General features: G+C 60.0%; 1 protein-coding gene across 1 annotated transcript; it reads left to right on the top strand.

The window, feature by feature from the left end:
• Positions 1 to 5,662: 5,662 nt before the first annotated feature.
• Positions 5,663 to 8,458, top strand: LOC132340610 (class II histocompatibility antigen, B-L beta chain-like). Its single transcript, XM_059871697.1, has 5 exons — positions 5,663 to 5,798; positions 6,139 to 6,211; positions 7,291 to 7,531; positions 8,073 to 8,179; positions 8,280 to 8,458. The coding sequence occupies exons 2-4, from the start codon at positions 6,153 to 6,155 to the stop codon at positions 8,106 to 8,108; spliced, it is 336 nt and encodes a 111-aa protein (XP_059727680.1). The 5' UTR covers positions 5,663 to 5,798; positions 6,139 to 6,152; the 3' UTR covers positions 8,109 to 8,179; positions 8,280 to 8,458.
• The last annotated feature ends 3,948 nt before the right edge of the window (positions 8,459 to 12,406 follow it).

The raw sequence follows: 12,406 nt of genomic DNA, 5'->3' as shown, positions 1-12,406 counted from the left end.
AAAGACAGGATGGAAATACTGCTAGATTGTGTTCCTGTCAGAGGCTGGGGTGAAGATAAATTGGGCCTCAGTCTCCAGCAGCTGGTGCATTCACACTTTTAGATATGAAGACCAAGCCAGCGTGTCCTGCTCTGACAGACACCGCTGCCCTCCTTGCATTCCTTTGGCACTTCAGAAGGACCAAGTCTGTCCCAGCTGTGCTCTGCAGGCTGACACTGCTCTGCCTTCAGAGGAGCAGCCTGAGCAGGAAAGCTCTGCTGGCCCCCAAAGCTGCAGCCACAGCTCCCAGCAGAGGGGAAAGCCCTGGAGAGCTGCCAGGCGTGCTGGGCGTGTTGACACTGACCTCTCCTCCAGCGGCCCTGTCCAGTCCTTTGTAAACGGTTCCAAAAGCCCTGGAGACAAAACAGCAGAGAAGAAAGAAGCAGCACTTCAGGCCCTGGCAGTGAAAGCCAGCCCAGACAGGAGATCTCTGCTGCCTGCAGCCTTCACAAACACCTGGGTGCATCGACCCTTCCAACAACAGCACAGCAGCCACCAGCCCTCTGCCATGCAAGGTGGGCAAGAGAAAACTGAGACCCAGCACGAAGGAACTGGGCTGGAGCAAATCCCAAATGTCCACCCTGAACTGCTTTAGTTCAAAACCTAGGAGGGGAAATGGGTGTCTAAAGAACTGGAAAAGAATGCATTTCATCCTTTTCCATGTCCTGCCTAAGACCTGCAGGTTCCTCAGGGGCCCTGCCATCAGGCAGGTGATGCATTTTCCCCCAGAGTGCATCAGCTCTGTGTCTGTTACTGAATGGATGGGGTCTGCTACCTGTGCTAGAATAGAGCCCTTATTAGTTCACTTCTAGTTTCTGTTTCTAAACCTTTAGGTTGATCATTCTGACCCGTGGATATTTTTCAAAGGAAAATATGTGAAAGAAATCTTGAGAATTGCTTTCTGACAGTCATCAGATGGTGAGTTGCTCTTTTAGGCAATCCAATTCCAGGGACAGAAGATCTTCCAGGTCCTGCTCCGTGCTGCAGGCAGGACACTGCCAGCCTCAGGGGGCTCTGACGATGCCTCCTGACCACAGTTACCAATTCTGATCAGGACTGCGAGACAGCAGGATGGTAGCCCAGTGTCTGAAGGTGTTTGGAGCTCTCCTGACTTCTCACTGGATCCTGCCCCAGCACAACCCCTGGCCCTGCTTGTGCAGAAGTCGCTGCCGTGCCCTTACCCTTGGCCAATCTGCTCCAGCTCCAGGTATTTCTCGGCAGGCTCCGCCTCGCTCACGGTGTTCCCTGAAAGAAACCACGTGGAAGACGCTCGCTCCCAGAGTGAGAGCCCGCCCTGCAGCAGAGCCAGAACGCAGCCCCACTCCCTGGGGCCGTGAGCCCCTTGGTCTCAGCTGGGGAAGGACAAGAAATGGCTCGGTGACATTCAGCTGCAGAGCAACCCCGGGTGCAGCTGATGCCGAGACACACACACAGCGCCCTGCTCGGGCACCCAGGGACAGAGCAGACGTACTCAGCTGCATCAGGCACCACTCCCCTCTCCCCTCTGGCTGCAGGGCTGTGCTGCTGTCAGAAGGCTCAGCCCAGGATCCCACAGAGGAGGGAGGTTCGGTGTCCTCTTCCCAAGCAGAGGGAGGTTCTCCATCCTATTCCCAAAATTCTTCAGCTTCTCCATCCTCTTCCCAAAACGCTGCAGGTTCTCCATCCTCTTTCAAAAATTCTGCAGGTTCGCCATCATCTTTCCAAGCCAGGGGATATTCGCTGTCCACTTCCCATGCTGGGAGATGTTCATCCTTCTCTTCCCAAGACACAGGATGTCCTCCATCCTCATTCCACACTGGGAGATGTTCAACGTCCTCATTCCATACCTTGGGAGCTTCGCCATCCTCGTCCCACACCAGGGGAAATCCACCATCCTCATCCGAGGACGGGAGATGTCCACTGTCCTTGTCCCCCTGTGTGGGAGCCTCGCCGCTGCATTCCCACACCGCGGGATGTTCGCCCTCGTCTCCCAGAACAGCAGGAAGCTCACTGTCATCTCCTGGCTCTGAGGGAAGCTCACTGTCACCTCCTGGCACTGAGGGAAGTTCACCATCGTCCCCCGGAACAGTGGGAAGCTCACTGCTGTCTTCCTCCTCTTTGGCCTCCTCTTTGGAAGCAGGGGGAGCCCCAGGAGGTGCTGGTGCTGCTTTTGTGCCCTGTGGACAGACGGCAGCATGAGGGACGGGAAGTTCAATCTCAGTTCTCACCTTATTTATCCTCAGCTGCACATCCAGCTGCACTAAGCAGAAATTGGGATTGGAGCTGTTCCAACTAACAATGGGCTAAAGTCGACATTGCCACTTATTGCTGGGAATTCAACATTCCACCATGGCTAAAGCCAGCCAGCAATCCTCTGCCTGCAAAGCCAGACCTGCAGCTCTTCAAAAGCTCTTCAGCAGAAAAGGAGAAAACTGACTGGGATCCCTTTGATGCTGCTGCTTCTGAGACACTGACAGGAACTTTCCTTCAGCCTCCCAGGCTGGCACTCAGCTGCCACATGCCGAGCTCACAACTTGCTGCACAATTCCAAACACCAAAGGTTCCTTTCCCACTCACCGAAGGAGGAGCTGCTCGGGATCCACAGAAGAAGTGCCCTGAAATGGGAGAGGGAACATGAACCAGATGCTGTTAGGATGAAAACTGCCTGTGGTGGGAAATGCCACAGAGCAAGGCAACCCCAAGAGAGCATTTTGCTTTCACAGCATCCCTGCAGGAGCCACAGTCCCTTCCCACAGCAAGCAAGAGAACAGCACAAAATACTGGGCTGGGTCAGTTCTTGGCCGGAGTAGCAAACGGAGGGAGTTCCAGGCTCTGCTGGCACAGACTCCCTGCCTGAGGGAACACAACCCCCCAGGGCCCATTGCAAATGCTGTGCACGCCCCCCTGGCTGCAGACACCCCCTTTTTCAGCTGCAGCTGCTGGCAGGAACTCTCCCAAAGCAATGGTGTCTTCATGGCAATTTGGTTCCAAAGTCAGCTCAGCTCCAGAGGAAGAACACAAAGCACACAGCAAGCCCAAAGCCACAGATGCTGCACCGAGGGAAAGCCTCGACTTACGTGCCAAGTGGGTTAAAAAATACCCCGAATAAGCCACCGAGTAGAGAGTGCAAACTGCAGCAGCCACGTGCTGGATCATTTTGGCTGCGCTGCACACGTCTGCAGCCTGTAGCCCTGCAAGCACTGAAGGACACCCGTCAGGGCTGGGCTGGCTGCTGAGAATGCCTCGGGCAGGAGGATCCTCCGGCAGCGAGCCCAGAGCCACTCTGGGCACTGAGGCCTCCGTGTCCCACGGCAACGGGAACACCACGGGGACGTGGCACTGCTCCTGTGACACCACAGCAGCAGCTCACGCAGAAACCGCCTGGAAGGTTCTCCTGTGTCACAGAGGAGCACAAAGATCCCTCCCAGGGCACAGCCTATTGCCCAAAGGATGCCAGAGGAACTCGGAAAATGCAGCACACAAGGACACCCCATAGCCCAGCCTGAACACTGAGGAGGAACAAGGACGGCACCAAACCAAAGGAAACGTGACCTTTAGTCACTGATACTTCTGACTAAAAGCAGCAAGCCTTGTTCCATCGGGGATCTTTGATCTAGTTCTAAAAACAAGCAAGGGTCTCCAACCTTAAATACACAGAAGGCAGGAGCTGGGGAGGAGGTGGGATTAGGAAGGAGGAGGAGGAGGGAGAGAAGAAAAGGAGAAGTAGGAAGAGGAGGAACAGGAGCAGGAACAGGAGGTTCCAGTGCCCCCTGTGGCCGCAGACACGGGACCATCGCCCCCACCTCGTCCTGCAGGTGACCGGGGAGGGGGAGCTTGTCCCAAATCTATCAGGGGAGCCCTGAGAGGGTTTTTTATTGGGGTGTGTTTGGAGCTTGCAGATTGTGGAATTGACCCCAAATATCATCTGGCATCCCTGGGAGGTTTTTTTCTGTGTGTGTGTAGGTTTGGATCTTGCAGGACCCCAAGGCTGAGCCCCTTGGGGGGATCTTTGGGGGTCCATGTGGCCATTGCCCAGTATGGCCAGGGGAGGACATTGGTCCTGGGGACCCCTGGGAGAGCAGAGGAGGGGAACCCCTGGGACTCCCAGAGTGGGGAGAGCAGAGACGGGTGATTCCAGAGCTGGGGAACCGTGGCTGGCTGGAAAGTGGGGGAGCCTGGAGAAGAGGGACCTCTGGGATCCCTGCTATCTCAAAGTAGAGCATCAGGGGAGAAGGGACCCCATGGGCCCACAAAAGCCCCTGGATCATCCCTAAGCAGGATGCTGGAGGAAAGGGAAGCCCTGGAGCCATTGGACCCCCATTATCCCAAGGAAAGGAAAACTCTGGAACCCCAAAAGTGGAGAGATCAGCGATAGGGAACTCCTGGGAGAGATTTTTGGGCTGAATCTTGACATTGTGGAGATTTCCATGGACACAAGATTCCTGATGTATTCTAGAGATGGAATTGGCCAGGGGGAGCCTCTACTCCAAGGCGCTCCCACCTTGGTTTCCCCCAAACCAGGATCTGTCATTGTCAAGCTGTGGCCTGATGGAGGAGGAGGAAAAGCCCCAGAGATGCCTCACGAGGAGGGGCTGCAAACCCAGCCCAGGGAGCTGCAGGAAGGAAAGAGCCCCCCTGAGCCCGGAAGGTGTCTGGAGATCCAGCTGGAGCTCAGAGCTAGTGGAGAAGCCTCATGGCAGGGAGAAGTCCCACAAGTGCTTGGAATGTGGGAAGGGTTTCAGCCACAGTTCCACCCTGATGGAACACCAGAACATCCACACTGGGGAGAGGCCCTGTGAGTGTGGGGAACGTGGGAAGAGTTTCAGTGGGACCTCTGACCTCAGCAAGGACACCAAGATCCACACTGGGGAACGGCTCCATGAGTGCTTGGAATGTCAGAAGAGCTTCAGGTGTAATTCAGAGATCGTCACTCACCAGCACTTCCACACCAGGGAGAGGCCCTGCGAGTGTCCCCAGTGTGGGAGGTGCTTTGTACGCTGCTCCAGCTCCATCCCCCATGGGAGGATCCGCGCTGGATGATCCCCAGTGACCCCCGTTGGGCAGAGCCCTGGTGACCCCCGATCCGGGTGATCCCCGTTGGGTGGGGGAAGGTGTTGGAGAAATTTCTTTGCCCTCTCCTTGTGCTGCTGTGATTTGGTTGGTAATAAATTCCCTCCGTGTGACCAGGCCGGGTTGTGCCCTTGCCGGATTTGCTGAGGGATCCCTCCCGGTCCTTGTCCCCACGGAGGAACCCTCGGTTCCATTTTCTGTCCCTGTGCGGCTGCGGGGGGCAGGGACAGAGCGGCTCTGGGGGTGCCTGGCATCGGGCCAGCGTCACTGCTCGCCACGGGCATCCCGGAGATCCCGCGCACCTGGGCACGCATTTCTGGGCTCACCTGAGCTCCCACCTGCCCAGAGCCCCAAGGCTCCCCCTCCCTGGAAAAGCCGCCCCCGGGGCTGCAGCGTCCCGGGAACCCCTCAGCCAATCACAACACAGCTGGAACGCGCCGCAGCCAATGAGAGCGCGGGGCTTTGATGAGTCATCAGTTGTGTGGCAGAGCCTGTGAGCTCGGCTCCCCAGCAGTGGCGGGAGCCAATGAGAGCGCGCGGCGCTGCCGAGCCCGCCCCGCTCCGGACTGGTGCTCCCAGCGCAGCGCGGCTGCTTCGGGGCTGCGGCCCCTGCCCGGCGCTGGCCATGGGGCGAGGGGCGGCAGCCGGGACCTGACTGGTGGCACTGGTGGTGCTGGGAGCCCCCCCGGCTGCGGGCGCGGAGCTCTCGGGTGAGCGGGGGGGCGGGAGGCGGTGGGACGGGGGGGAGAAGGGGGAAAAGGGGAGGGGGAGTCCCGAAAACTGAGACCGAGGGGCCTGGGGATTCAGGGATTTGTGGGAAAATGGGGAAATGGGACCCCAGAAGTGATTTGGAGAGCGGCCGGAGGTGGGAGAGGAGAGGATGGGAAAGGGGAAATGGGGGAAGGGTGGCAAAGAGGAAGCGGCAGTGCGGGCAGGAGGGTCCTGTGGCGGCCGTGGGGCACAGGGGATGCAGAGTGGGGATCTGAGGTGGCCCCCAGAGCTCTGGTGGTGCTGGGTGGGCATCCCCTGACCTTGGTCCTGCACTCACAGGGGTGTTCCAGTTCATGGGAAAGTCCGAGTGTCATTTCATTAACAGTACGGAGAAGATGAGGTTCGTGGCGAGGTACATCTACAACCGGGAGCAGTTCCTGATATTGGACAGCGACGTCGGGGTGTACGTGGGGTTCACCCCTTAGGGGGACATGAATGCCAAGCGCTGTAACAGCCACCCGGTTCAGATGGTGGACACGCTCTGCCGGCGAAACTACGAGCTTTATGCCCCGTTCACAACGGTGGAGCGCCGAGGGGAGCGCGGGGCAGAGCGCGTCCCCTCGGGCCCTGCCCTGCCAATGACCCTGGAACTCCTGAAATTCCCAGAATCCCTCGAATTTGGGAATCGCCTCAGAGCCCGCAGCCCTCCTTGTGCCCATCACCGGGACATCCTCTCCCTCCCAGTGACCTCCCAGGCCGTGGCTCCTCCAGCCCATCCCAGTCCATCCCAGTCCATCGGAGTCCATCCCGGTCACTCCCAGCGCTCCACGGCGCGTCCATCTCGGTCAAGCGTGGAGATAACGCCTCTCAGCCAATCAGAGCGCGTCGCTCCGATGACCCATCTGTTGCTAGGAAGATTAGATTAGAGGGCCCTGCGATGGACTGGGCCTCGCAGCGCCGCGCACGTCATTCCCAGTTCCATCCCAGTTCCTCCCAGTCCATTCCCAGATCCCTCCCAGTTCCTCCCAGTCCATTCCCAGATCCCTCCCAGTGCCTCCTCAGTCCCTCCCACTGCATTCCCACTTCATTCCCAGAGCACCATCCTCAATACGAGGGACGCTCACCCCCTCCCATTTCTCTCAGTGCCATCCCAGTCCCTCCCAGTCCATTCTCAGTCGCTCCCAGTCCCTCCCCAGTCCGCCTCCAGTCCCAGAGCACCATCCTCAATCCGAGGGACACTCACCTCCTCCCATTTCTCTCAGTGCCATCCCAGTCTCTCCCAGTCCATTCTCAGTCGCTCCCAGTCCCTCCCCAGTCCCCCTCCAGTCCATTCCCGTACATTACCATTGAATTCCCACTCCATTCCCAGTCCATCCCCAGTCCCTCCCAGTCCATTCCCAGTCCCTCTCCTGCCCACCCCAGCCCTCCCCTCTCTCTCCCAGTGCCCCCCAGCTGATCCCAGTATGTTCCTGCTCTCTGTCTCTCCCCCAGTGCCCCCCAGCGTTTCCATCTCGCTGGCACCCCCTTGAGCTCCCAGCCCGGCCCCAGCCGCCTGCTCCGCTCCGTCATGGATTTCTACCCTGCCCGCATCCAGGTGAGGTGGTTCCAGGGCCAGCAGGAGCTCTCGGAGCACGTGGTGGCCACCGACATGCTCCCCAACGGGGACTGGACCTACCAGCTGCTGGTGCTGCTGGAAACCCCGGCCCGGCGCGGGCTCACCTACACCTGCCAGGTGGAGCACGTCAGCCTGGAGCAGCCCCTGAGCTGCACTGGGATACGGGGGAGCCCCTGGGGGCGCTGGCAGAGCCACTCGGCTGTGCTGGGAGCCACTGGGAGGGAGCTGGGCTGGAACTGGAAGAGGGGCTGGGGGCTGGGCAAGGGCTGGAAAGGGGTTTAGGCGATGCTGGGGAGGGTGGGGTGGGGTTGGGGGGGTCCTGGTGGGCACTGGGAGGGAGTTTGGAGGTTTATGCGATTCTGGGTGTGACTGGGAGGGGGTTTCGGGTGCTGGGTGTGACTGGGAGGGAGTTTGGGGGTCCTGGGTGTGACTGGGAGAGGCTTTGGGGGTCCTGCAGCCCTGGGGGGACACTGGGAGGGGGCTGTGGGATCCTGGGAGGGACGGGAGGGGCTTTGGTGACTCCCGGGGAGCCCAACGAGGGATCGGGGGGAGGTTTCAGGGGGTCCTGGCTGGGCCGGGGGCCACAGGGAGGGCGCTGCGAGGGGCTCGAAGTGTCCGTGAGAGGTTTTGGGGGTGCTGAGCCCCGCGGACCCCCCAGAGATGCCGCCGGACGCCACCCGCAGCAAGATGCTGACGGGCATCGGGGGCTTCGTCTTGGGCTTCGTCTTCCTGGCGCTGGGGCTCGGCTTCTACCTGCGCAAGAAGGTGAGGGAGGGTCCCGGGGCTCATGTCCCCCCCGGCCCGGAGCGTGTGCGCTCCCCCCGGGGCCCCCAGCCCGGTGTCACCCCCTTTTCTCTGCCCGCAGAGCTCCTGAGCCGCCGGCGGCCGCAGCCCCTCCCCGTGGGCTCGGGCCCCGCCGGACCCCCCGCTCCGTCCCTGCTCCGCTGATTTCGGGGGGGTCCCGTGTGTCCCCCCAGCCCCGCCGGCGCTCTGCCCCCACCCAGTGCCCGCTCCCAGTGCTCCCAATAAAGCTTCCCAGTTGGCCCCGGTGCCGTTTGTTGGGGGGCGATGGGGAAGGGTTGGGGGGAGGGGGAGCGAAGGGACGGATTTGGGAAAAGGGAGGGGGACAAAGGGTGGGGGCTGGGCCCGGGGGGAGCGGGAGGAGAGATGGAGGAGGAGGAGGAAGGAGCGGTTGAAGGGCCTGAGAGAGAAGGGGAGAAGGCGGGATGAGGAAGGGGGAGGAGCGGGAGGAGAGATGGAACCGAGGGAGGAGGGGCGGGAGGAAGAGGAGGGGGAGATGAGGAAGAGGAGCGAAAAGAAGAGAATCAGCGGCGATCATCCGGCCTTCCTCCAGGTGTCCACGGGGGGAGCCAGGAAGATGTGAAGGCCCCAGCCAAGTGTGTTCCCAACACGGGCGCTCCGCCCACCGGGGATCACCCAGCGCGGATCCTCCCACGGGGGATGGAGCTGGAGACGCGGACGGAGCCCTTCCCGCACCGGGGCACTGCGGGATCCGCGGGCAGCGATCCCTCCTTCCTCCTCCTCCTCCTCCATCTCTCCTCCCGCTCCCCCCGGGCCCAGCCCTCACCCTTTGTCCCCCTCCCTTTTCCCAAATCCGTCCCATCGCCCCCCCCCCCCCCCCCCAATTCCTCCCCATCGCCCCCCAATAAACGGCACCGGGGCCAACTGGGAAGCTTTATTGGGAGCACTGGGAGCGGGCACTGGGTGGGGGCAGAGCGCCAGCGGGTCTGGGGGGACACACGGGACCCCCCCGAAATCAGCGGAGCGGGGACGGAGCGGGGGGTCCCGGCGGGGCCCGAGCCCACGGGGAGGGGCTGCAGCCGCCGGCGGCTCAGGAGCTCTGCGGGCAGAGAAAAGGGGGTGACACCGGGCTGGGGGGCCCCGGGGGGAGCACACACGCTCCGGGCTGTGATGTTGGCACTTTGGGTTGGTTTGGGGTAGAAGCAGACAGTCTAACATAGGTGATAGGTATTGGAAAATAATGGTAAATAAAGTACACGTAGTTTTTAGTATAAAGAAATAGCACCGCCTCAGGGCAGTAGTGCAGTGTGTCTCGGACAGACCTGCTAGACAGACCTCTGCGGGTCAGGAAAAGAATGTTTTAGATCAGAGAAAATAAACTTGAAAACCAGAGCCAAGGAATTCCGACTCCTTCTTCGAACCTCGGGCTGGGAAAAAAGGACTGTCGGGGTCATCCTGACCGCAGGAAACCCGAGACCATTCCCCCTACTTGCCACATTTCCACAACCTTTTCCCACTATCCCCTCCTCCTCCCGTCCATTCCGGGCTCCCCCCTTCGCCCCCTTTTCCCCCTTCTCCACCCCTGTCCCACCGTCTCCCGCCCCCCCCCCGCTCACCCGAGAGCTCCGCGCCCGCAGCCGGGGGCGCTCCCAGCACCACCAGTGCCACCAGTCCGGCCCCGGCTGCCGCCCCTCGCCCCACGGCCAGCGCCGGGCAGGGGCCGCAGCCCCGAAGCAGCCGCGCTGCGCTGGGAGCACCAGTCCGGAGCGGGGCGGGCTCGGCAGCGCCGCGCGCTCCCATTGGCTCCCGCCACTGCTGGGGAGCCGAGCTCACAGGCTCTGCCACACAACTGATGAGTCATCAACGCCCCGCGCTCTCATTGGCTGCGGCGCGTTCCAGCTGTGTTGTGATTGGCTGAGGGGTTCCCGGGACGCTGCAGCCCCGGGGGCGGCTTTTCCAGGGAGGGGGAGCCTTGGGGCGCTGGGCAGGTGGGAGCTCAGGTGAGCCCAGAAATGCGTGCCCAGGTGCGCGGGATCTCCGGGGTGCCCGTGGCGAGCGGTGACGCCGGCCCGATGCCAGGGACCCCCAGAGCCGCTCTGTCCCTGCCCCCCGCAGCCGCACAGGGACAGAAAATGGAACCGAGGGTTCCTCCGCGGGGACAAGGACCGGGAGAGATCCCTCAGCAAATCCGGCACGGGCACAACAGACCCGGCCTGGGCACACGGAAGGAATTTATTACCAACCAAATCACAGCAGCACAAGGAGAGGGCAAAGAAATCTCTCCAACACCTTCCCCCACCCAACGGGGATCACCCGGATCGGGGGTCACCAGGGCTCTGCCCAACGGGGGTCACTGGGGATCATCCAGCGCGGATCCTCCAAAGGGGGATGGAGCTAGAGCAGCGCACAAAGCACCTCCCACACTCGGGACACTCGCAGGGCCTCTCCCTGGTGTGGAAGTGCTGGTGAGTGACGATCCCTGAATTCCACCTGAAGCTCTTCTGACATTCCAAGCACTCATGGAGCCGTTCCCCAGTGTGGATCTTGTGGTTCTTGGTGAGATCAGAGGTCCCACTTAAGCTCTTCCCACATTCCCATACTCACAGGGCCTCTCCCCAGTGTGGATGTTCTGGTGTTCCATCAGGGCGGAGCTGTAGCTGAAACCCTTCACACACTCCAAGCACTTGTGCGGCTTCTCCCTGTCAGGAGGCTTCTCCACCAGCTCTGAGCTCCGGCTGGATCTCCGGACACCTTCCTGGCTCAGGGGGGTGTAGGCGAGACGGAGGTAGCACGGTCGGGACGGACGGAGACGAGAGATCTCTGAAGCCAGGTCGTGGAACTTGCGGTTTATTGCAAAGGGCGTGGGTGCAGGGCCCTGCTGGGAGCTGCCAGCTGCAGCTCGGAGGAGGCCCGAGAGAAGAGAGAGGATGAGAGGGTAATAACGTAAAAGGCAAGAGCTAAGAGCATAGAAAAGTAAGTAAGAGCAAGAGAGCAAGAGTAAGAGTAAGAGCGCAAGACTAAAAGCAAGAGAGCGAAGTTCCCGTTACAATACAATAAATCATCCTCTGTGTTGGATATTCTGATTGTCACTAACCAATCTAGTACAGCATACAAATCCTATAGCATTTACATACAGCCTATAAGAATCACTACATTACCATACTATGCTACATTTTAAACCCTAAAAACTACCCTTCAGACCCCTTCTGCCAAGCTGGCAGGGTCTGCTCGGACCCTTGGACCTGCCTGCTTGCAGAGGGTCTTGTATCATCCAAAGGGGATTACCTTCAGCCGGCCACACCATTGTTTTCCTGTTGTTCATTAACTAAGGGATCTCAAAGCCTGCTTTCATTTCAATCTCGCTTATAGTTTCTATATTCTCAAAATCTTTTGCCAGGCAATCATATTTGTAAGGCTTTCCTGTTGCATCTTCCCCAACAGGGGGGCTCTTTCCTCCCTGCAGCTCCCTGGGCTGGGTTTGCAGCCCCTCCTCATGAGGGATCTCTGAGGTTTTTCCTCCTCCTCCATCAGGCCACAGCTTGGCAATGACAGATCCTGGTTTGGGGGAAACCAAGGTGGGAGCGCCTTGGAGTAGAGGCTCCCCCTGGCCAAGTCCATCTCTAGAATTCAGCAGGGGTCTTGTGTCCATGAAAATCTCCACAATGTCAAGATTCAGCCCAAAAATCTCTCCCAGGAGTTCCCTATCGCTGATCTCTCCACTTTTGGGGTTCCAGAGTTTTCCTTTCCTTGGGATAATGGGGGTCCAATGGCTCCAGGGATTCTCTTTTCTCCAGCATCCTTCTTAGGGATGTTCCAGGGGCTTCTGTGGGTCCATGGGGGGTTCATAGGATACTCTGAGATCCGAGGAGTCCCAGGGGTCCCTCTTCTCTAGGCTCCCCCACTTTCCAGCCAGCATGGGTCCCCCAGCTCTGGGATCGCCCCTCTCTGTTCTCCCCACTCTGGGGGTCCCAGGGGTTCCCCTCCTCTGCTCTCCCAGGGATCCCCAGCACCAATGTCCTCCCCTGCCCATACTGGGCAATGGCCACGTGGACGCCCAAAGATCCCCCCAAGGGGCTCAGCCTTGGGGTCCTGCAAGATCCAAACCTACACACACACAGAGAAAAACCTCCCAGGGATGCCAGATGATATTTGGGGTCAATTCCACAATCTGCAAGCTCCAAACACACCCCAATAAAAAACCCTCTCAGGGCTCCCCTGATAGATTTGGGA

Source organism: Haemorhous mexicanus, chromosome 32, assembly GCF_027477595.1.
Source record: "Haemorhous mexicanus isolate bHaeMex1 chromosome 32, bHaeMex1.pri, whole genome shotgun sequence".
NCBI lineage: Eukaryota > Metazoa > Chordata > Aves > Passeriformes > Fringillidae > Haemorhous > Haemorhous mexicanus.
This window is presented reverse-complemented; position numbering and strand designations above follow the sequence as displayed.

What these genes read in the sequence shown, in the direction of transcription:
- LOC132340610 (XM_059871697.1), top strand. Translation starts at nt 6,153, where the DNA reads ATGGGAAAGTCCGAGTGTCATTTCATTAACAGTACGGAGAAGATGAGG. An exon ending in AAGATGAGGTTCGTGGCGAG is followed by an intron (nt 6,212 to 7,290) that starts GTACATCTACAA and finishes TCTCTCCCCCAG; the next exon opens with TGCCCCCCAGCGTTTCCATC. An exon ending in GGCTCACCTACACCTGCCAG is followed by an intron (nt 7,532 to 8,072) that starts GTGGAGCACGTC and finishes CGGACCCCCCAG; the next exon opens with AGATGCCGCCGGACGCCACC.